Here is a 24973-nt window from a genome sequence, read left to right on the forward strand (position 1 = left end):
TATCTTTGCAAAGTTGGAATTGCCAGACTTTATAGAAACATCCTTGTAAGCTACTCTCCCAGGAAACAGTCCTCCATAAAATTGGCTGCTCACACTCAAATAATTGTGTTGCACTGTTCTGGAAGAGTCTTGTAAATACAACTTAACCACTGATTTCTAGTTGTGTCCTCTTTTGGAAGGCCAAACAGAGTAGTTTCGCTGTCATAACAAAACACACAGCTTCTCCACGACATGGCGGCGTCAGCAACAATACTACAGCGAGAATCAAAGCTACGCCTTCTTTCTTTGCATGAACATTTGGGCAGTGTTATGCAAATCGTCCCACACAGTGATGTACACATGTGGGGGCGTGTTTGAACGAGGTGTTTTAGGAGGGCGTGGACAAGTCTTAACTTTTATATAGAATATCTCTTTGGGTTTGAGACTTTAGTCTTTGCAACTTTAGGGATCTTATCTATGCATGAACAGCTTTTAACACTGCAATGAGTAAGGCAAACTTGAAATCGCATCATATGACCCCTTTATTAAAGGATTAGCTGTCTCCATCAGGAACATCAGCTCTATTAATCAAACCATAAAAAGCAGCATCAAAGCAGCACAGAGACAGCTAATGATACCTTTAGATAGAAGACATTCAGGTCTTTTACAGAAGAAAAAAACCCAAGGACTGAGTGACTGGTTATTCATACATGCTCACATACTCACAATACCAATGCATACTGACATCTTTAAGAAAACAGCACTCATCTTTTGACTACCAGTAGACAAGTTATGCTCATACCATACACTGGTTTGAGTTTTGGAAATTTTTTCAAGGATAATGCTGTGATGTGAGAAGATCAGGGTGTCATATTGTGTCTTAAATATTTTGTCATATTATCGTGTCATATTGTGTCTATTGTGATTGAAATCTATGATAGTGTTGTCTGTGTGCTGGTGTAATGCTGATTAATACCTTTCGAGTAAGTGGCACCTCTATGGGCACAGGCACCAGCTCCGCCAAGAGGCATCCATAAAACGCCACCATAAACATCACAGGATCATTGTTGGGGAACACAAGTGCAACCTGTGGAGATACACAACAGATTTATTTACACCTCTAGCATTAATGCAGTTTACTGCTACTGTTTGTGTATTACTTCTTTTATTCTGGGCCTGTTACACTTGGTATTAACGCTGTCCATCACTGGACATGTCAAGTTGTGTCAGAAATGGTATACTGGAATTTTCTTTCTCCTTTATAATACAAAATAACTTAGAATTGTGCTAAAGTATACAAATTGGTATACTGGACACTCACTCTGTCTCCAGGTCGCAGTAGTGGTTCATTCCTGGTGCTCAGTTTGTTCAGCAGTGTATAGGCAAGTTTCTGACTCCGCGTCCACAACTTCCCTACGGAAATATATAAACAAAAACACACTTAAAGCAAGCAGGGTTAACCTAACAGTAGCACTTAACACTGATTACTGTCAAATTTTCAAAATCCTTCATCACTTGAATCAAGATGATAAAAATTTAATTTTAAAGCATAGCCACCACTAAATCAGACTTTAGCACTGTGGGATCATTATGAGGTTACAGATTTAAGATACAGTTTAATAGCTACAATATGATACTGTTTTTGAAATCAAATCTTCGCATAGCTATGACAGGAAACACTGGCATCTAACAATGCTTTGGAAAAACAATCTTAAAAAAAATAAAGCATATACATAAAACCACAACAATCCTGTGTCCTAAACTCCTGAAACATTGGTATCTCATATTTTTCAGCAGTCAATGCAATTGAGGAAAGAAATCAATCAAATTTGTATGTGTGTGAAAATATTCAGATGTAACCCTCTTTGTAATTGTTAACATTTTCATAAGTAACTGTAATTTATTTAAACCATTTTTTTCTCAGTAACTTTAACAGATTACAGTGACATTTATTTTTTACTTAAATTACGTAATTCTGTTACAAGTAACTAGTTACTCCCCAACACTGATGATAAATAAGTACATGTCATTTTGAACAAGACATAAATAAAAATTACTAATGCATTACAAAGTAGTGTAGTTCAGGAAACAGGAGTAGAAAAACAAACAAACAAACAAACAAACAAACATGTAAATTGTTGCATTTAATTCAATGGGAAGTTCCACTGTACCATATGTTAGTGTGTAGATGGGTTTGCTGGCGTTGTCCAGTGAGGTGAGGCAGGGGCTTTTGGGTTGTGTGGTGCCCCAGCGCTGTAAAGAAGCCAGTAATGATGGAGGCCAGTTAGTGACCACCCCCAGGGGCTCACCATTCAGGGGTCTCATCTCACCACCCTCAGGCTTCGGCTGGTTTGGATCTGGATGCTGGACTGTAGATGACATGAAGTCATGTCAGAGACAGACTGCTGCTGTGTGTGTTTTTTATACAATACTGAAGAATTAGAGATTTTTAAATGTAAATTTTTATTGTATTGTGTGCTTTTTAAAATCATTACCAAGTTGAGTCTCCTGCCTATATACAATATTCAAAATCAGTCATTCATATGGTTTCATGATAGATTTGGAGCAGAGTTTGTGTGAGAGGGATTTTAAATGTCACTGAGCATCTCAGGGTGACTTATGCATCCCGAGGATGAAATGTGACACGGCTTTAAATAGATTTGATTGATTTTGTGTGTCTGGAACAGAAAGAAAAAGAATATCAGAGAGAAAGAGAGAGAGACAGAATATAAAGTGAAGATGCTGCTGCTAAGAGAATACGAAAGACTATTTTTTAGCATATTTTTAAATGACTGACTGAACAAAGAGAGATAAAGGAAAGAAGAGATAGATTCGGAGGGTTTCTCAAACATTTTAATTACTTTAAAACACTCCAAACTCTCAGTAAACAGATCCAATTTCTCAATATGTGTGTAATATGTATGTCACAAATAAAGAACCTTAAAAGAACCTTGAAGAAAATTTTTTTTTTTTTTTTTTTTTAATTGACTACCATTCAAAGTTTGGGGTCAGCAAAAATATTTTTATGTTTTTGAAAGAAGTGTGTTCTTCCTACCAAGGCTGCAACTGAAAAATACAGTAAAAAGAGTAATATTGTGAAAATATTATTTTTATTGATAATATTATTATGATAATATTATTATGGTTTAAAATGATTTAAAACATAGCATGAAAAGACGACGATCTTGTATCAACGATAGCCATATATATTATCAAAAACATCAATTGTTGGCAGTATTAGGATACTTGGCATTTCCAATTAATGTAGGCCTGTTACATCTTATTTTTATTTGGCCTGTTATTATTATGATTATGAAGTTACTTTTATTATTAAATTAAAATTGCAATTAATTTGCCCCACAGTAATTACCAAATAACTAACATGCTGCTAGGATAACAAAAGATAATGCTATTTACTCCACGATTAAAATGTTTTAAAAAAAGGTAGGCCTATTTTAAAACAGGTCTACAGTATTATACAATGAATTATAGGCCTACAATTAAAATATTAACATTACGGTCATCAATAAAATAAAAAACTTTTATTTCAAGCACCAACTTTCAAAAACAACCTTTCTAACACAAAATATGTTTCTTCTCATTTTATGTAATTTTAGAAATATTAAGGGAATAAATGAAAACAGTTGGCTATATACCGTTATCAGCATATGATGAAGTAGATTTGTCGTCTTTGAGAGAATATGCGGTGTCAGATGTCGAAAGCTCCATCATTAAACCGTCATTCTGTTTTTACTTGCACTTTCTGCATAGTGAATTGAGTGACATTAAGACGTTCACCGGCATAACCCTTGTGCAAAGTTTGCGTGTTGCTTGTGTGTGATATCCATTGGCTCGCCTTTATGGTTTAAAACAGAATTATTTCCAACATTGCGATGTAACCAATATACCGCCATACCGAACCTTAACACCACTGTCTTGTATTGAATTTTGTAAACCATTACACCCCAATATATATATATATACAGTGCCGTGAAAAGTTTTTTGCCCCCTTCCTGCATATTTGTCACACTTAAAATATTCAGATCATCAAACAAATTTTAATATTACACAAAGATAATGCAAGTAAATACAAAATGCAGTTTTTAAATTATGATTTCATTTATTAAGGGAAAAAAGCTGTCCAAACCTACCTGGCACTACGTGAAAAATGAATTGCCCCTCCTGTTAAATCATGAAAGAACTGTGATTAACCACATTATTTTAGAAAGCTGAGTTAAATTTCACTAGCCGCACTCAGGTCTGATTACTGCCAGACCTGTTGAATCAAGAAACCACTTAAATAGAACCTGTCTGACTAAGTGAAGCATGCTTAAAGAGCAGAGAGAAATTCAAGAACAGATGAGAAGCAAAATAGTTGACATGTATCAGTCTGGAAAGGGTTATAAATCCATTTCTAAGGCTTTGGGACTCCAGCGAATTACGGTCAGAGCCATTATCCACAAATGGAGAAAACTTGGAACAGTGGTGAACATTTCCAGGAGTGGCCGGCCTATCAAGTCCAGACTTAAATAAGATTGAGATTCTGTGGCATGACCTTAAACAGTCCATTCATGCTTGAAAACCCTCCAATGTGGCTGAATTAAAAAAAAAAAATCTGCAAAGAAGAGTTGGCCAAAATTCCTCCCAAGTGATGTGAAAGACTCATTGCCAGTTATCACAAATGCTTGATTGCAGTTGTTGCTGCAAAGTTATTAGATTTAATAGGCAATTACTTTTTCATGTAGGGCCAGGCAGGTTTGGACAGCTTTTTTCCCTTATTAAATGAAATCATTATTTCAGAACTGCATTTTGTATTTACTTGGGTTATCTTTGTGTAATATTAAAATTGGTTTGTTGATCTGTATCTTAAGTGACAAATATGCAAAAAAAAAAAAAAAAAAAAACCCAGAGGGGGACAAAAACCTTTTCACAGCACTGTATATATGTGACGGACAGCTGAATTTTCAGTAGCCATTACTCCAGTCTTCAGTGTCACATGATCCTTAAGAAATCATTCTAATATGCTGATTTATATACATCAGTAAGTAGGAGAATCAAGGAAGTGTGACTTAACCTGTTGTTGCCAAAGAAGAAACCATGAAGCATTTCCAGATGCATTCAACCCTTTACAGTGACGCCACACATCAGGCAGAAATAACGTCTCGGTTACGTATGGTAACCCTCGTTCCCTGAAGGAGGGAACGGAGACGCCACGTCGGTGACCGACGAAAATGGGATATCGCTTCGATAGACCAATCTACTTCGAGTTTAAACTAAACGAGCCAATGCACATTGGCATGCAATTATTGCATCCAGCTGCCGCTGATCACAGCGTGAGTATAATAAGGCAGCAGGTGCAATGCATACCAGCTTTTTGCTTCGGAGCCGAGCCGAGCCGGAGACCCGGCAGCTCAGCGGTGGTACAGCAACCATGGCGACGGGACGTGGCATCTCCGTTCCCTCCTTCAGGGAACGAGGGGTTACCATACGTAGACCGAGACGTTCCCTTTCAGTCGGTCACTCTCGACGCCACGTCGGTGACCGATGAAAATGGGATCCCTACCAAAGCGCCATGGGTGCTGCCCCTTCCAGTGCCCTGTGCGAGCCACCTGCGCCCCTATTAGGTGTAGGCCGGGGCTCGGAACAAGTAGCTCCACTCACCATTGTCAAAGCAGTACCTCACTGGGTGAGACTGGATAACACTGGGAAAACGTACCCGTTCCACTTGGAACAGGGATGCTGCGGAGGCTCCATCCTTCCCGAAGGAGGTCTCAGGAGCAAATACACATATAGCATCCGTTTAGGTGTATATGGAGAAATTTGAGGTGATTCAAACCCTCCTGGAAAGCCAGAAGTCTGCCGGGGAAACACGGGCTCTAAGGCTATACCGTGGACTATACGCATACGAGTACCGCTTAGTTCTCAATATGGAACCCAGCCTTCCATGGTTCTCACGGATTCATCATGAAGGCCTGGCGCCGGACGTTCCGCCGCGTCCAGCTGCCTAGGGTGATGGAGGATCTCAACAGGGTCTACAGTACGGACACTCTGGAGCGGTTTTTTAGCAAGCCGACACTAACCGGGGCCTCTCGGTGCCACTACCCGTTTGAGGTGAGAACACAGGAGGATACCGGCTCTACACGAAGGCTATAGAACCTAGCGAACGTGTTAGGGGTTGCCCAGTCCGCAGCTCTACAAATATCTGTCAGTGAGGCGCCACGAGCCAGCGCCCAGGAGAATGCAACACTTCTTGTTGAGTGAGCTCGCAACCTGAACGGGCAGGGCACACCCTGTGCCTGATAAGCCAGGGCTATGGCATCCACAATCCAGCGGGCCATGCTCTGCTTGGAGACGGCATTCCCCTTCTGCCGGCCTCCGTAACAGACAAAGAGCTGGTCTGAGGTCCTGAAGCTTTGTGTCCGGTCTACGTAGCATCTCAATGCTCGGACGGGACAGAGCAAAGCTAGGGCTGGGTCTGCCTCCTCCAGGGGCAGCGCTTGCAGGTCCACCACTTGGTCTTTGAAGGGTGTAGTGGGAACCTTGGGCATGTAGCTGGGCCGGGGCCTCAGGATTACCTGGGAGTCAGCCGGCCCAAGCTCTAGGATCGTCATGAATCGTCAACCGAAAATGCATGCAGGTCCCATACCCTCTTGATGGAGGCCAGTGCAAGCAGGAGCGGAGTTTTCAATGTAAGAAACTTTGGCTCGACTGAATGCATAGGCTCGAATGGGCCCTGCTGTAGTGATTTCAGCACCAGAGTCAGGTCCCAAGAGGGTATGGAGGGGGGCCGGGAAGGATTTAACCTCCTAGCCCCTCTAAGGAACCTGATGACGAGGTCATGCTTACCTAAAGACTTCCCATTCACGGGGTCATGGTACGCAGCAATAGCGGCAACCTGGACTTTGAGGGTGGAGGGAGAAAGCCTTCGCTCCAGCCCTTGCTGCAGAAAGGAAAGCACGACCGCAATCGGGCATCTTCGGGGGTCTTCTCGGCGAGAAGAACATCACTCGATGAACAGGTTCCACTTCAAGGCGTAAGCGTGTCTCGTAGACGGTGCTCTTGCCGAAGTGATGGTGTTCACTACCTCCTGGGGCAGGTCACCTAGAACCTAATGTGCCAAATGGTGCCCCGTCTCTGAGTCAGTAGATCCTTCCTCAGAGGAATCGGCCAAGGAGGGGCTGTCGCGAGGAGCACTAGTTCGGGGAACCAGGTCCGCGTGGGCCAATACGGCGCCACTAGCAAGACTTGCTCCTCGTCCTTCCGGACTTTGCACAGTGTCTGTGCAAGAAGGCTCACTGGGGGAAACGCATACTTGCGTAGGCCCCACGGCCAGCTGTGTGCCAGTGCATCCCTGCCGAGAGTTCCCTCGGTCAGGGAGTAGAACAACTGGCAGTGAGCGGTCTCTGGAGAAGCAAACAGGTCTACCTGAGCGGCTCCGAACCGTCTCCAAATCAGCTGGACCGTCAGGGGATGGAGTCGCCATTCTCCTGGGAGCATTGCTCGAGACAGCTCGTCGGCTGTACGGTTGAGCAGGCCTGGAATGTGAACGGCACGAAGAGACCTCAGAACCTTCTGACCCCAAAGGAGGAGGTGGCGGGCGAGTTGTGACATGCGACGGGAGCGCAGACCACCTTGTCGGTTGATGTACGCAACGGTCGCTTGTGTTGTCCGTTCGGACCAGCACATGATTGCCTCGTAAGTGACCTTTAAGACGGTTCATGGCAAGGTGCACTGCTAACAACTCTAGGCAATTGATGTGCCACTGCAGCTGCGGGCCCGTCCAAACCCCTGAGACTGCATGCCCATTGTACGTGGCCCCCCAGCCGGTGGTGGAGGCATCCGTGTAAACCACAGCATGCCTGGAGATCTGCTCTAGGGGCACCCCTGCCCTGAGAAACGCAAGATCTGACCACGGGGTGAGGGTTTGGCGACAGGCCGGTGTAACTTGGACCCGGTGAGTGCCGCGCTTCCACGCCCACCTCGGGACTCCGTCATAAATCCAGTGCTGGAGCGCTCTCATATGTAACAGGCCGAGCGGTGTAAGTGTTGCTGCGGCCGCCATATGCATATGGAGCATGTGAATGTGTTTGAGTTTGAGTGGTGTCGTTGTCTTGGCTGTAAAACCCCGTCCTCATATCGGCTGGAGGGACCGGCTCTATCGCGTCTTTCGCCAGTAAGACTGCGATCTCTTCCCGCAGAACAGGGGCATCGGACGCTTTCACTGTAGTGAAGCGGATACCGCTGAACTTGGGGGGACGCCGGGCGAACTGAATCGCATAGCCGAGGCTGATTGTCCGCAGGAGCCAGCGAGACAGGCTGGGTAGCGCTGACCAGGCGCTTAGAAAACGGTACAAGCGGGACCAGCGGAACCACAGCCGTACCCGCAGTGGGGCAGCGAGGTGGAACACAGGGACCCATCTCGGGCGGCTTGTGAGCAGGCCTGAGTGTGGTGCGAGTGTGGGGTGCAGGGCTCACCTGGTTCCACAGGTTGGCAGAGGGTGCGTGAGTAGGGCCTTTGTTGACGCTCTCGAACCGCCCGCTGCTGCCATCTGGCGAAGGAGGAGGATGAGTGAGGTCCGGTGTTTGGGGCCGTCCGCAACTCTACGTGCCCTCCTGGGACCCAGAGACAGAGAAAACCGCTCTCTCTCATCAAGATTTCCAGATTCTCCCCCGGCCCTCCTCCAGGGGAGGGAGAGGTGCTTTCACCATCCCCCAGAAAGCGGCTACCTCTCTCTGGGGTCGTCGAGATTTCCAGATTCTCCCCTTCCGCTCACCGCCAGGGTTTGACGGGGGCCAGGACGGGTGGGGCGGCCTGCCTATGCCCAGCTCTACGGCGCCACTTGCTGGAGGCTGCTGCGGATGCGGCGCAGGAGCGGGTGGACGCAGGGGGCAGCCCTCGGCGACGAGCAGGCTGGGGCGTTGCAACCGGTGGACGGGTGGAGGCAGCAGCTGCCCGCCGGGCAGAAGGTTGGACCGCCTCAGTCTGCTCCCGTGCAGCCAAGAACTGCTGGGCCAGGTTCTCGACCACGTCACCGAAGAGGCCGGTCTGGGACACAGGCATTAAGGAACTGATCTTTGTCGGCGTCCCTCATTTCAACCAGACTCAGCCAGAGATGGCGCTCCTGGACCACAAGCGTGGACATCGCACGACCCAGAGAACCTCACCGAAGACTTCGTCGCTCGAGCGCGAGGCCAGTGGCGGTTCTGAGTTTTCAGAACTTCTGGATCGTAACCACCCTCGTGCAGGTCCTTCAGTGCCTTGGCCTGGTGCACCTGCAGTAACGCCACAGCGTGTAAGGCAGAAGCAGCAGGAGGCAGACTTAGGACACACTTGCATCGCTACCGCCCGCTCCACTGGGGGAATCATCGAATACCCCTTCGCTGCACTGCCATCGAGGGTGGTGAGGGAGGAGGAGCCCACCAGCCAGTTTCTGGCAGTAAAAGGTGCCATCCACGACCTGGTGAGCTCGTCATGCACTTCCGGGAAGAAAGGCACCAGGGTGGGGCGCTGAAAACCAGCGCGCGCCACCTTGAGAAACCAATCATCCTGCCTCGAGTGCTCGGGGACGCGGTGGAGATTTCCACTCGAGCCCTACCCTCTCGGCGGCCCGGGAAAGCATAGCTGTCATCTCCGGATCCAATTCAGGCTCCGCCACCGTCCCAGAGGGCAGCAGCACAGCTGAATTTTCATCTAGACAGCTCTCCCTCCGATGCTGAGATCGACATCTGGTCAGGGGGCGGCCCACTGGATACCACTGGTACGCTCTTTGAGGAGGGCCCAGCGCGTTCCGTGGGTTACTCCTCTGGATCGGAGATGCAAGAGGAGTGATGGTCCCCAGAGGGTTGGTTCCCTGCGGGGTTTGCCACCACTATAATCCTCAAACCGCCCGTGCTACTGCTGGAAATGATTTTCGTCTGTCGGCCGCCAGAACGAGCCCCAAATCGCGGCAGCGGCAACGGGACTCCGCCCCCTTTTTTGAAGGAAGCAGAGCCTGGTTCGCAGCTCCGAGATGGTCATCTTCCCGCAGAGAGAAGATGACTCATCCACGAAAGCTACCTCAGCGTGTTTGCCCAGACACGTGAGGCAGCAATCGTGACCATCACCCGTTGCCAGGTAACGACCGCACCCAGAAACGCACGGGTGAAACGGCATCCTTATAAGGACGATCCGTCGTCTTTACAAAAACGCACCCATGAAGCTCTTTTAGAGAAATTTGCTCTTTAGGAAATGCTCTTTTAGTGCTGAGGCGCACAGGGGAATTGGCCGCTTACAACACGACAGGGGGTAGTGCAGCCTGAAGTGTGCAATCCACTCGACGTTGGAACGACCACCGCTGAAGCACCGTCTCGCCAACACACGAAGCTTCCGAGAGCGTGCTGAACTTGTAGTTCACAGCAGACACAGTTGAGCAGAACGATACTAACGCTCGGCTCCGAAGCGAAAAGCTGGTATGCATTGCACCTGTTGCCTACTTATACTCCCGCTGTGATCAGTGGCAGCTGGATGTAATAATTGCATGCCAATGTGGATTGGCTCGTTTAGTTTACACTTGAAGTGGATTGGTCTATCGAAGCGATATCCCATTTTCGTCGGTCACCGACGTGGCGTCAAGAGTGACCGACTGAAAGGGAACTCATATTCTTAATATGGTTGCCTTATTCAAATATGTTGTTTTGTGTTATTTTCCTGTCTCCTGGGTCAGTAGCTTCTTTCAAAAAACAGTTTTTGACTAAACAGCAAAAGGTTATGAGTAAGGATATTTATTTTAAGTTTAAATGCTAATTAACATTTTTTCATAGAACCCTTCATGTTTTCATAGAACCCTTTTGTGAGATGAAAGTAAATATATATGGTGATGGAGGGCTTGAGTGTGAGTTTTAAAGTTCCTCCAGAATACTAAAGTTCCTCCAGAATACTACAAATTTTTAGAAGGAAATGTGATTGGTGTTTGTCCTCGCTATCATGATGTGGTGGTTTTGTTACAAAAGAGCTCAGTTTCAAGTCTCTACAATATATTGTTCTTAGCATCTTAGCTGAGGTCACTACTTTAATAACAGTATATGCAATTTTTTGCCAACTTTATTGTCTGCCAAGTGAAAAAGCTATGTTTAATCACAAGTAATAGTACAGCTCTCCCCAGTAAGCCAAATAATTTCAGTTTCATGATCATAAAAATCCTAAAGCAGATAAAGGTGCTGTGATGAGTGGGGTGGGGCCGAGAGCCGTGGGAGCCTTTTATCCTTCCGGAGCTCCTCCATGGGACTCGAGACCGGTGAGTGGTGCAGGTGTCGCTCATTATCAATTACTCCACCGGCCTCGCTCCGTTCCCACGGCTCTCAGCCCCACCCCACTCATCACAGGTGCATTCTACTTTGCCTTTTTATGCCCTTCCCTTGCTAATGTCCCTCTGTCTTGTTTACTTGAATACACATCATTGCTTATGTTGCACAGGTGCCCACTACTGGCAGAACCATTGCAATGGGTTGAATTGACACATTCTAAGCTCCTGATCACTTGTAATCTGCTATGGCGCAGAGATATTAACATTTTTTTCTTTATGAATTTGTTTGATGCACCATTCTATATGCCTATAGATATGCTTGGGCTCTAGGAGAAAATAAAATGACACAAATGGATAAAATATCAAGTCATGTTACATTGGTGTATATGGAGCTGCCTGAAGCCTTTATATAAAAAGACTCGGGTCGAGGGGATGTCAATGCAAATTTCCTTTGCCCACCACTTGACTTGATCAAAATGGCGGTAGGAATTCTCCAAGGTAAAGTGAGTTTGTATCTAAAAGTGAAGTGGAACACACTCCTAGACAGGTGGAGCTGGGGGAGGTAGAGGGTTTCAGAGGAACACACTGCAGGACTAGATTACAACGAACACTTAACCAGACTGTTTAAATGCTGAGCAAGCAAGCTCATTAGCTGAGCAGAGACTAAACAGCATTTAGTAAATTATGTGAATGCTAGCAGAGTTTCATGGCAGAATTATTTATTTCTAGATGTATGAACCTACCGTCCAAAAGTTCCTCGAAATCATCAACAAAGAACTCTCGTAAAGGAGGTCTCTTTGGCCTTTTCAGAGTGTTTAGGAGCTGCTGAATCTTAGAGGACACTCGACTGTTGACTGGAACGCCTTTAGACAGAGATAGTGTCAGGAGAAGATAGGACATAGAAAGAGAGAGAAAGATGGAGAGGATGAGATTAAAAAACTGGGAAAGGTCACTGTGAAAGGATGGTGGGGTTTCACACAACAGCCTGTCAGTCAATGTAAGGCTGTATGACCATGGGGTTGGTTAAGATGGTACTAAGCGTGCTCAGTAGAGACACCTGACACAGGGCATCAAAGACTCCTTGACTCTGATTGAGGCAGCTGGACTTGTGCTGCCTAGCAACAAGCCGCTACCCAGTCACCCATCTCATCAACCATTCATGAGCTTTCTTCTGAGTCCATCTGATCATGCTCTATATGCTTTACATAGGGCTTTAGGATTACTATAGTTTAAATAGATTATAACTCCATTCACATGAAGCACGGGGACAAAAGATGCAATGAATATGTTAATACATGTTAAACAATATCACAGTATCACATGAGCACCAGGGTCATTCTACAAAGTGCTACAAACATGTCTGAGCAATTCCCCATGCATATATATCTATATATATATATATATATATATATATAGATATTTTTTTTTTTTTTTACATGAAATGAAGGAAAAAAAATGTATTACAAATATTTAAATCATCAAAATGGATGGAGATTTAGGCAGATTAAGTAATAACAAAAAATGGCCAAAAGCCAAATAATGTATTAACATCCTTTAGAAGAACATATTTTTAGAAGACATTTGTACAAAGAAATAATGATGGTTCATTTATATGATTTTTATAATTATTATTATTATTACAGTGATTTCTTGGTGTTACTGTCTTTAGTATGTAAAATGCATACATTGTTCATTATAGTATTTATTTAATAATTACATGTCTTGTCCAAAATACATTTACTGTGCCTGTTTGAAATTGTGATTGCTGAATGGATGATCATTTTCAGCAAATTTCCATATAAACTGTTCTTTCATACTACATAATTATGAATTTAGCAGACAGCCACAGAAACACCACAAAATCACCCATGTGTAATAAAGAGAAAAGCTCTGTAATATATATTGTAATATTTATGTTACATTGGCAAAAAAAAAAAAAAAAGAGGAACATTTCTCAGCTGGTTTATAACATTTAAAATAGAATCACCCATCAAATGTTTCTATTGAGGTAAACATAGGCTTTCACATGATAGTTAAGAGAGAACAGAACCAAACATCAAGACACAACGATCATCTTCACATGATGAATCTATTCTTTCATTTCTCTGTTAAATGTCTGTCTGTGAATTCCACAGAGAGATGGCTGTGTCATATATATATGCATGACTGAGATGTTCTCTGACATTCCATTGTCATGAGACACCTGAGCCTCAGCCGCTGTCTGTCTGCCCCTCATCTCTGTCTGCATCTCACACACACTCACAGACCATGCTCAAGTACCCAGAATTCACTGCAGGACCCGAGGAAGCCAATTACTGTAACAGCTCCCCAAACACACAACCCTTCTTGCTATTTAGTTAAAGAATAAACTCTCTCATGTGAGGATAACCACAACATAACTACTGTTATCCTGCCTCATAAATGTCCATAAGCCATATTAACCTTATTATTAAACATAATAATCACACACTATCACAACCATGATACTGTGGCTAATGTGCAACACTATTCAACCGAGCTAGTATTCGCCAACAAAAATGTACTACTTTTGAACATGGTGCCATTATAATACCATGTTTTGTTTAACATCTTCCATTGTAGCATTACAGTATTCTTTGCAGTACCATGTAAGTACCAATGTACTGTAAGCTTATCAATCTGTAGGCCTGCAGTGATATACAGTATCAAAGGTGTTACAATGCTATTTTATGGCCATAATTATTTAAATTAAATTAAATGTTTTACTAAAAGTATCTTTTGTAGAGTGCATATCGTATAAAAAAGTAACAAAAATAACAGAGCATAGCATAACCTAGTTGTTAAAAGCAAGGACCATTTGTCTAATTATCTCTTCACATTTACTTAAATACAAACTTTCCCTTGTGAAAAAGAAGTGCACTTAACTGTAGAGAATGTTTAATTTCAGTCCAAATTATATAAAAAACAGCAACTGTACTTGCAGATAATATAAGATAATGAAAAAAATTTAACTTAAGTGTACTTAAGTGTAACGTATGTTTCTTAACACCCTTAAGTAAACTTTGTATTAATGTCAAATGAAAGCTTTAAAGTACACTTATTTTTATGAGTTGACTAACATACTTGTAAAGCACATGTAAAGTACTTGTTTATAAATTTAACTGTAGTGTGTTTAGTATAAATATTACATTCAAGGTTAATATATTTTTTAAAAAGTACTAAATTTTATCTTCATCACTACATAATGTGTAATTACGACTATATTTAAATACATGACTAAGTTTCAATAGAAATAACATTTAAGTATTTTAAGTGTATAAATGCTTGTCAGATGTACTTAAGTTATACTTAAGTGCATTTCATATAAAGGTAGACTATAACATTTTTAATTTAATTGGAATTAAGCATCTGAAAACATTACATTCATTTCACACTTAAGTATGTTCTTTCCGTAATAAGTACTCTTTAAAAGTATGCAAAAATGTACTGTACTTTCTCTTTCACAAAAGATCAACACAAACACATTGAAAACATTTTCTAGTTGTATCTTCTCATAATGCAAAATCTATAAATAAATGCTGCGAAAAGACCTTGAAAGAATAATTAAATGACATTAAAAAGACAAAGAGACACATTAGGAGGAAATACTTTTCTTATGATAGTAATTTCAATAGTGGACGAGTTAAGCAGACAGTGTTTAACACAGAGGTCACAGCTGAGACACAGATGCACAGAGACACCAGGAGGAGGGGCAGATTGAAATAAACATGTATAAATACCATCCATGGCCTCCCCATCTCCCTTGTCAGTGCCTGAAGAAGAGAAAATGTGAATACACATGCACGTTCATGACAACATGCTGCTTCTACAGAGCTGAGGTGACTCAAATTTAGCATGGCAGACATAAACTTTCGGTCTAATTATTTTTGTTGTTTTTAGTTTTGTTGTGTTTGACCCAAACTAAACATTCATCCAAGAACTAATACACCACAGCTGATAGTTGTGATGTTCAGCTCTATATCTTAAAGGGACAGTACACCTAAAAAAAAAATATTTAATTGATGAGTCATCGTCTGTATACGCTAATGTCAGTCAAAAGGTTCATGATTTTTCCCTTAGTGGAACATAAAAGGACATACAGTGAAATTGTGACAAAAAGCACTAGTTTATACATCTCACAATGCGTATTTTGACATTATAAAGCCAAATGATAGCTAAAAAAGTTCCCTTTCATCTCAAATCACAATTGACCCTTCGCAAAGACCTGCCCCCCTTAGTTACTGTTGCTATGTCTGACAAGCCATGCTGTTGTCACACTACACACCATGTTCTCACGCAATGAAAAATACATTGTGGAGAAAAGAGGAAACTGGAAACAACAAAGAAGGTTACTTTAGGTATGAAACAAAGTCTCAGCTTTTCAATTTTGTAATTTTTTAAAAGAAATTCAAACAATAAATACCATTTTGTGGCTCTTTAATGTGTCATGACAGATCGCTGTCTTTTCATATTTACTAGTTAAAGCTCAAAATAAACATGAATGACATTAGAAGGTATTTTATTTCTACTGTGGAAAGACATCAATACACACCATTTTAAAGTTTAAGTCCACCAAAGTTAATCAACTCTCCTATCTGATTTGTTTGTTGGACAAAAATGGTGGATTTGGCGTTATGATTGGTCAGATCGCCTATGCTATTTATATGGGACACTTCCCGGCCAGGATTTTTATAAAACATCCAAAGTAGTTTGACCAATAACAAGCAGGTATTGTACATAATCGACCAATTGTGCCGCGTGAGAAGATCTACAGAGAACGATCAAAGCGATGCAAATACGCACATGTGTTTGTGCGTTCGTTCGACTTGAAGCGTCGCTGTGCACCAATCAACGAATTACACCAAAGTACCGCGAGAGCGATTCGAATGCATAAGGAGCTGTCTGCTCTGCTCTCTATAGCTCCCATGAATGTCACACAATGATCAATCTGCAAAGTGCAAACAGCCAAAAACTGGATATTTTAGGCTATAAAGAAATCCCGACAAGGATGCGTCCCATAAAAATGGTCACCCTAGTTATGCTTCCACGCTTTTAAACCTGGTGTGTTCACAATACATACAAAAACTGCGAAAAAGAAATTGGTGGAAACAAAACTGCAAACAAGCTTTTTTGTTGTTGTATTATCAACACACTAGGGGTGAATGTGTGGAAGAGTAAAAGAGACTGTATTTTACAGTGACATGCAGGTGAGTAGATGACAGACTATTCCTTTTTTAGTGAACTATTCCTTCAAAAGAGCATGCTGATGACATGATACTGTTTGACTTGAACAAGCAGAAACATACAAAAAACAGGCAAAAATATCCCACTCTTTTTTCAATAGATAAGAACTGTAAAAAAAAATGATCCAGAATGTTGGATAAGTCAAATTTATATTAATGTGTGCTAAGCATTTTAGCTTCAAATCTCAATCCCTAAACACAAATCAGTCAGCTTGAACTTCTGGACGCAGTAGTGTTGAGAGTTCTGTGGAGAGATGACATGATATTTCCTCTTTCTTACAGGAAAGAGACGTGTGAGACAGGAAGATGCTCTGCGGGCTGAAGCTTTAGGGGACTCACCATCGGCGGTCTCCATGACGCTGGTGTGTGTGTATCCGCGTGGAAGCCCTCGCACTGATGCCACCTGCGGACGCTCCGCATGCACCGAGCGCTCCGACAGGCCTGTCACATCCGGGGGTGCACTGTGGTTGTCTGTCATGAGGTGCCAAAGGTCAAAGGTGAGTGGAGGTCAAAGTATAATAATGCATGATGGACTGTTCTGTGATCAAACCATGATAAATTATGATATTTATCATATATTTAAGAAGCTCCACAAGATTTGCCTGCCATAATATCTCATTGGTCCAAAATTCAACTCTATATAGCTCTACAATGACAAAAACATGGAATTAAACATTAAATATGTTCTGATTCCAAGTGAACACCCAACAGAAGAGCTTTACAGTCTTTTATATACAAGTGATTTCCACACTGTTAACCAACAAGCAACTGTTTTGCATTTAATCTTCCCTCTTACAGCTGGGTTTGTCTGGCAGGCTGCTTTAGAACAGTGGACCCACAGAGCGGCTCTGACACTGTGTGAAACCTGAGGTTATTTACAGTGAGCACCCAGGGCCAGCTAGAAGGCCAGAAAGGCAGAAAAAGAGGGTGAAAGAAAGAGGAGGAGACGAGAGAAAGGGAGAGATAAGGGGAATGCAAATGTTTATAAGCAGAACTCTGTAAAGAGCAGAGCAGCTGAGTAAAGTGAATGTGTTCTGCAGTTATGGTGTTACTCACTCTCATGCCGTTCAAAACTTATATAAAATAAGAATGTTTATTCAGTTACAGTTTAAACATTGAAAGCGAACAGCGATGAGGGTCTGTCCAGATCAAAACCCAGCAAAAAAGCACAATAAAAGTAGTCAATTTGACTCTGCAATCTTTAAAATTTACAAACGTGAATGAGGTTTGAGGCCAGTCTGTTCCTCACACAAAACAAACTGTATGATTTCAGAAGACATTTAAAAGTCTATATATATATATATATATATTAAAAAAGGCAGCTGTGGTCACCAAACCTTTCCTGTAAAATTTTTTTAAATAAAAATAAATAAATAAAAATTTAAGCAACATTTTAAGCTTTACATTTATGGTAAAAATGGTTTAATTTTTAATAAGGGTTTTATATTTAATTAACTGAAATGATGGTAATACACCAAAAAAAAAAATATATTATTAAATTATTATTATTATTATTTTTTTATTTTTTTATTTAATTGTATTTTTTTACATAATATACTGCCACTGAACTTTAAAGTGCTAAAGACAAAGTTGAATCAAAGCTCATCACAAGTAAGTTTTCCACAACCTTAGGTGAATATTACTATACAGAAGTTGCACAGTGTCATGAAACTAAGAGGAAACATAGTTACTTCAATGAAAAGCCATTAAATGTCAGCAGTTAAACTGATAATTCCAGGAATGTCAGTGTACAGTTATTTTTCACTCTCAACAACTATATATTTAATGGTAATTTACTGTAAAATTACATGTCCCAGTGAATGTATTACAGTTTTTCACTGTATAGAGTAACGGAACTTACAATTAACCAACTGACAGGTTTTTACTGTAGCATTTTTACAGTATTTTACTTTTTTTTTTTTTTTTTTTTTTTTTATAATGTTGAAATATAGCCCTGTGTTGAGTTAAAGTATAAACATAGTTATGTGGACTACTTTTATGATACTTTAATGGTGCCTTTTGTCATATTTAGAGTTTGATCTCCATTTACTTTCATTGTATTGAACACAGCAGCAGGAACATTCTTCAAAACATTTCTTTTTTATGTCACTATAAAACAAATATCATCGCTTGAAACGATATGAGGGTGCGTACTGCATGAGATATTCCTTTAACAGGAATCATTAACAGCGAAGGTTGCCAAAAATGATTATTTTACAGCAGAACTGGAACCTGCTCAGATCTTTTGTTTGCCTGTCAAACTAACAAGGCCAATGCTGGCTTTATCTGCACAGACTGGCTTCAGGACCCTAAAGATATGCCAGTACACCGGGGGAAAAAAAGAGTTAAAAACCAACCATGCACCATGCAAGCATGCAGCCAAGACATTAAAAACCATGATTTTATCATCGCCGTGAGCAGCAGCAGAGCAGTAAACTGCTCTCTGTGCTATAAACATTAGCAGTGTGTGAGCACGTCATGCACACATGGGCAACTATAGAGATGAACGTAAGATCTGTTCTTTTGTTTTTAAGGCCGCTGATGATTTTGCACTTAGGAGTAAGACAGGGTTATCAGAATCAGAGCTCCAGGACTGAGATCAGTACACAATTCCAGCCACCCAGCTATAAAGACCAGCATGAATTTTCAGTTTTTGGTTTTGGTGCTTGTCTACCCTGTTGAAAAAAACAGCATATGCTGGTTAGGTATGTTTTAAAGAACGGCTGCTGGTTTGAGCTGGTCCTTAGCTGGTCATGTGTTGGTCCTAAGCAACAAGCTCCTGCTCAGGACCAGCTTAGGACCAGAACTTAACCAGCTTAAACCAGCTCAAACCAGCAGCCATGCTTCAAAACATACTTAACCAGCATATGCTGTTTTTTTTTTTTTTTTTTTTTTCAACAGGGTAGCTAGTGGACCCTCATAGATTAGCCAACTTAACTTAACTTTTTAAGTCCACTACTGTTCAGAAGTTTGAGGTCAGAAGATTTTTCATGCTCACCAAGGCTGCATTTATTTGATCGCAAATATTGATTGCAATATTGTGAAATATTATTACCATTTAAAAAAACTGTTATCTAGATGGGTATATTTTGAAATGTGATTCAGTGTAGTGATGCAAATCTGAATTTTCAGCATCGTTACTCCAGTCTTCAGAGTCACATGTCACAAATCAATTTAATATACTGATTTGCTGCTCAAGAAACATTATTATCAATGCTGACAGCTGTTATGTTGCTTACTATATGATAGTGTGATATCTTTTAAAAACTGGGCACTGACCTAGCTGTGTGTGAGCCATGAGGTCGGCCAGTACAGTTGCGGCTGAAGCAGAGGTGGTGTTTGTGGCGTGATGGGGTCTTCCTCCGGGGTGGGAGGAGGTGGAGGATGCGGACGATGAGGTGGAGGAGCCCTGGATGACTCTGTTAAACCAGTGCTCAACGCTAGGATGTGCCTGATAAGGAGACGAGGAGGCGATCCGTCCCTGCCGGCGCAGCGAACCTTCGTCTTCTGATGCAGAGGAGGTGTCTGGGAGGTCAAGAACAAGAGCACTAACGGTTAGGTGGAACAGTTTTATTTCAATTTGACAAAATGTTACAAGTAGGGCTTGCTGCAGACCAAAAGATCCAGGGGGCGTGGCTGGATCCACATCTAGGGGGTGGAGAATGGTAGGTTTAGGGATCAGGGGTAGGTTTAGGTAAATGTAAGGTGGGAGTGGTTGGATCTAGATCCAACCACGCCCCCTGGATCTTCTGGTCTGCAGCGAGACGCTTCTCAAATGTTAATGATTTGTGATTTGTGAAACAGAGAATTTATAAAACTAATTTATGGAACTGAGACAGTATTTGAAATCGAAGCCATACTGGATAAAATAAACCTAAAAATGGTAATTTGTCTTATGGGGAAATTGATTATCTTATGAAGCCAAGTATGTCGTTGATAGGATGTTTTTGACGGTCACTTACTAGTCCAAGTCAAATTTTCATTTTGGTCTGTGCTTTAATATAAGTTTACATTTACTTACAGGTGATATTGTAAGTCTGATCATATGGAAAATAATAACACACCTCTAAATTGAGGTTTCATGAAATTGTATTTTGTTTGAGTTGAGCCATGCTGAATGTATTACAGTTTTAAGATCAGAGATCTACCAAAAAAAAAAAAAAGTATAGTATACTTTAGTTTATAGTATACAAATAACACTGCATGTAACTGGCATATATATTCAAAGAGTTTTCATGCTAATGACTGACTGTATTACATTTGTTATTAATAACACAGATCAACATTCAACAGCTCTTAAAAACATATGAAAATACTGCTCTGGTAAAACTCTTAATATCTTTTAAAGTTTGTTTTGAATATAGATTATGCAGATATATGAACCTCTCACATTATAACTGATATGGAAACATGAAAAACGGCATTGCATTGGAGACTCACTTAGTTGGATAACATGTCAGAGTCTGATTATCACTTCATAGCCTTAAAGACCTCAAACAATCAATGCATTACATAACTAGTTATTACCATTGATCTAACCCATCTAAAAAAAAATCTGCCTTTCTTGATCTCGCACTCTCGGAAATAACGATATGATACTAACATACTTACAGTGGCCTCCAAAAGTAAAGGAAAGTGTCAAGTGTTATGTGTACTCAATTTTTTTGTCCAGTGTCTTTTAATCAGCTGGTAGTGGATGTATGAAGTCAGTTCTCCTCAAATAAACACATTAACTATCAACATGATCAACTAAAATTTCATGGCCAATGTCAAATGACTTTCCATCATCACTTTGAACAGTATAATTATTGTTTTATCTTTTCAGAGTTAACAATCTTCATTTTATTTTTAAATGAAGCTTTAAAAATACTTTTTTGGAACCACTGTGCTTTATAAAAGAAAAATAAAAGCTATATTCAAAGCATCCATCATAAACTTCAGAAGGACTAATATATGATTGTTATGGAAGATAAAGCAAAAGCGTTTGTTCTCAGTCCAGACTAAAATATCACTTTGATGAGAACTGCCAGGGGTTAAGCTGGAAAATACATATGATGTAATGCTCATGTGGTCAGAAACGAATCATGTGAGGCCTGCAGTTATGGTAACACACATGACTACATCATTTCCCCTATTATAAAAACATTACAAACGTAATGCCACAGAAAATAACAGATGTCCGCCAATTAATGAATAAAATATGCCATATAGCTAAACCATCTGTATTATTTCATCATTCTGCTGGGATTTAAAAAGTGTAACAACAATGAGAAACAGAACTCAGTGAATTCATGACCAACTAACTCTATTAGAAGAGTAAACTGTAATGATCATTAGGCTGCATTGCCACTAATGAGCTGGTGTTTTTCTAGTAGATTTAATATTTAATTTACTTCAGTGTTAATTCATAGATTTTTTTTACTGTCCACCAGGCCAGAAGTTTTATTGTTTATTGTATTTTTCACCATTTAACAGCTTAGACGTGCACAGAATTTAATCGTGAAAAGAAGGGACAAATGAATGTGTAAAAAGACAAAAGAGAGAGAGACTGACTGACAAGAAGCCTGTAGGTGGTAGCAGATTCATTTAACAATAATTATGCAATTAATCACCCACAGGGAGCAATTACTATGGAGCGTGTCCAGCAAATTAGGAGACAGACACTGAGCAACATACAGTCATGCATTAAATGTGAAAGGCATTAGCCTAATGTATCTCTTCAAAACCCAGCATTCTTATGAAGGAGTTGATTAAATAAATGCAGTCTTGGTGAACATCTTTAAAAAAAAAATTAAAAATCTTACACAAATCTTGCAAAATCAAACCTCACTATTATTACTCAGACTTAGGAATTTTGTTCCAATGTGATCAGAATTGCTTTAAAATTTCTGCATGTATAATAATTTATGAGCAGCTCGCAAAATAACCCCATTAAAAACTAGGCTCATTATTGTGAGAACTATTGTAATTCTATTCTCACTTCATGTCCTCAGGCACTTGGAGAGCAACCTTGACACAGATGCAGAAAGAGCAAGATAGAAAGAGAAAGAGACAGAGACAATAGGCATGAAATAGAGTCATGGGAGAAGAGAAGTGATTTGAGAGAGAAATTGAGAATGACTAGGAGGGAAAGGATGAGACAGAAATGAACTGGAATGAGTAGGTGTGTCAAGAGAAGACAGAAACGAAGAAAGACTGTACTTTTAACAACTGCTGTACTGAAACCCTGACCTTTAAAACAGAAATAATTCTTCTAAACTTCTCTATCAGTCACTCCACCAGAAAAGAGTCTGAGGTCACGTCCAGAGAAGAAACCTGGCACAGTTTCACAGGACAGAACAGACCAGGAGCTAACAGGATAAGGAATGCACAACAGTATAAGATGACAGACAACATCAAAAACGGCAAGGAAAGTGGGTCAGACAGCATTTTTCAAGCTGGTCAGATCCAGACAGAAGTTAAATCAAATCAGTCACACTGTAATAAAGCTGCTCTATTGCTATAGAATATTTGATGTCAGTGATACCAAACTCCACTGGTTTTTGCATGTTACATGACTGATTGCAAGAGGAAATGTTTGATTATATGCAGGTGAAAATAGGATTTGTGTTGGGGTAGAACTAAAGGGTAAGATTTCACAGCATCTAGCAATTTATGGCAATTAATGCCTTAAATTTTGATTTGTTCCTCATACAAAGCCCTTTTTAAAAGATGTATATAGCAATATAGTCTGTAATCAAAACGTAAATAATGACTTTTTTTCATTTTTGGGTGAACTACTTCTTTAAAACTGACCACAGTGTGTTAAGAATGAGGTAAGCATGGATGGGGCATAGGGCAAGAGGGGTATCTGACAGGCCAGATGGGTTATCAGATCATCTCCATCGGGGCAATCAGACAGCTTAGACACTTTATGTGTGCGTGTGCATTACTGCATCCAGGGCACAAAAGAATTAGCGGACCATTACCAATTCCCACAGGGGGGCGACACTGAAAGTGCCCGTTATGCTGATCTGACCCCACCCTTGAACCTTTAATCCCTATGACCTTTCACTGACTTTATCATTCTGACCGAAGAAGGACAGAAGAGTGTATCAGCACACCAAGAATCAGAAACTCGTTAACACTAAACAAACAGGGAGAGACAATAATGTAATCCAAACTGATGGACAAAGCAAAGACGTTACACAAACATGAGGAGAGAGATGAGCTTTTCTGACCACAAGATGTAATAATGTGTAATCATAAAGAAATCATCGGACATAACAAAATAAACTGTGAAAGGCCAAATTTACTCTTATTGTTATAACAAGATCAATACAGATATAACACTGAATAACCAATAGGAATGAAAAACCGATCATAAAACTCTTCAGAATAGCAGATTGGCAACACAGCCAATCGATCTCTCTTTCCTATATATGCAAACTTATTTATTTCCGTCCTGTTTTCTTCAGCCCTCCTCCTCCCCAGCACCACCTGTCTAGATCTACTACAGGGTTCTTTCTACTTTACCTTGCAGAAGCATCATGTATTTTAATACCTGTTAATCTGAATTAGGGCTGCCCTCGACTAAAGATTTTTCTCAGACTAAAAGATCAGTAAACTAATCGCACGTTTATATTAATAAACCACATAATTCATAATAATGAGCCTTTAATTGCCTATAGCCTATCAGCGCTCAAGTGCACGCATAATTTCCACAGCACACTACAGAAGTAAAGGTTACTAATGCTTCAGGGGGAAAAAAACTGTCTTAGCATCATAATAATTCATTGATTAGCTAGCGTCTTCTGTATTTTCGACTGCAGTGATGAAGTCGACGACACTGACTCGTCATCTCCACAGTGGACGTGCACATTTCATGCGCAACATAATCTGCACCGTTTGCTTTCATTATTTTACAAAAACACAACATTTTGTTGTTATTGTGAATGCACACAAATGAAAGACCTTTTAACAGATTTGAAAGATGTATTAACTCTAATCTGAATGACCAAAAATGATGGAGTATTTTAAGTTAAATGCAAATGATCGCACCAGCACCTTCAAGTTAACTGACATGCAGTCAGCTTTCACACTCTGCACAAACACTTGCATAGCGCACATTTTTCTAGGAGAACGTTAAAGCGGGCGGCCATGTAATGATGCTACTATTTACATGTTTCAGATAAGCCACATTTGAGGTCGATGAACAAAACAAACATTTGCATGTTCTGAATAATCTGTCCATCATGGACTACGTGACCTCACCACTTTCTGTTTTCTTTTTTTTCTGCGACTAAGCGACTAATAAAATTGACTAAGCCTATTTCCGTCGACTAATGGTTAGTCAAGTATTAGGGGGAAGCCCTAATCTGAATATATTACAGCAGAAGGCTTTGTTTATGCCAGCAGCACCAACGTAGAAGATCTATGCTGATAAAATTGTACACTCTTTTTCCTATCAAT

The 24973-nt window shown here is 40.9% G+C and overlaps 1 protein-coding gene across 1 annotated transcript in view; it reads right to left on the bottom strand.

Moving 5' to 3' along the window:
- The window catches only part of LOC109109519 (disco-interacting protein 2 homolog A-like), a 136063-nt gene that overhangs the window by 18371 nt on the left and 92719 nt on the right, over nt 1-24973 (bottom strand). The window contains 7 exon segments of the mRNA XM_042730677.1: nt 956-1066; nt 1301-1392; nt 2151-2348; nt 12005-12124; nt 15020-15052; nt 16862-16993; nt 19802-20056. Of these exon segments, the coding sequence (XP_042586611.1) occupies nt 956-1066; nt 1301-1392; nt 2151-2348; nt 12005-12124; nt 15020-15052; nt 16862-16993; nt 19802-20056 (941 nt within the window).

This window comes from Cyprinus carpio, chromosome B9 (genome assembly GCF_018340385.1).
Source record: "Cyprinus carpio isolate SPL01 chromosome B9, ASM1834038v1, whole genome shotgun sequence".
NCBI classification, from domain to species: domain Eukaryota; kingdom Metazoa; phylum Chordata; class Actinopteri; order Cypriniformes; family Cyprinidae; genus Cyprinus; species Cyprinus carpio.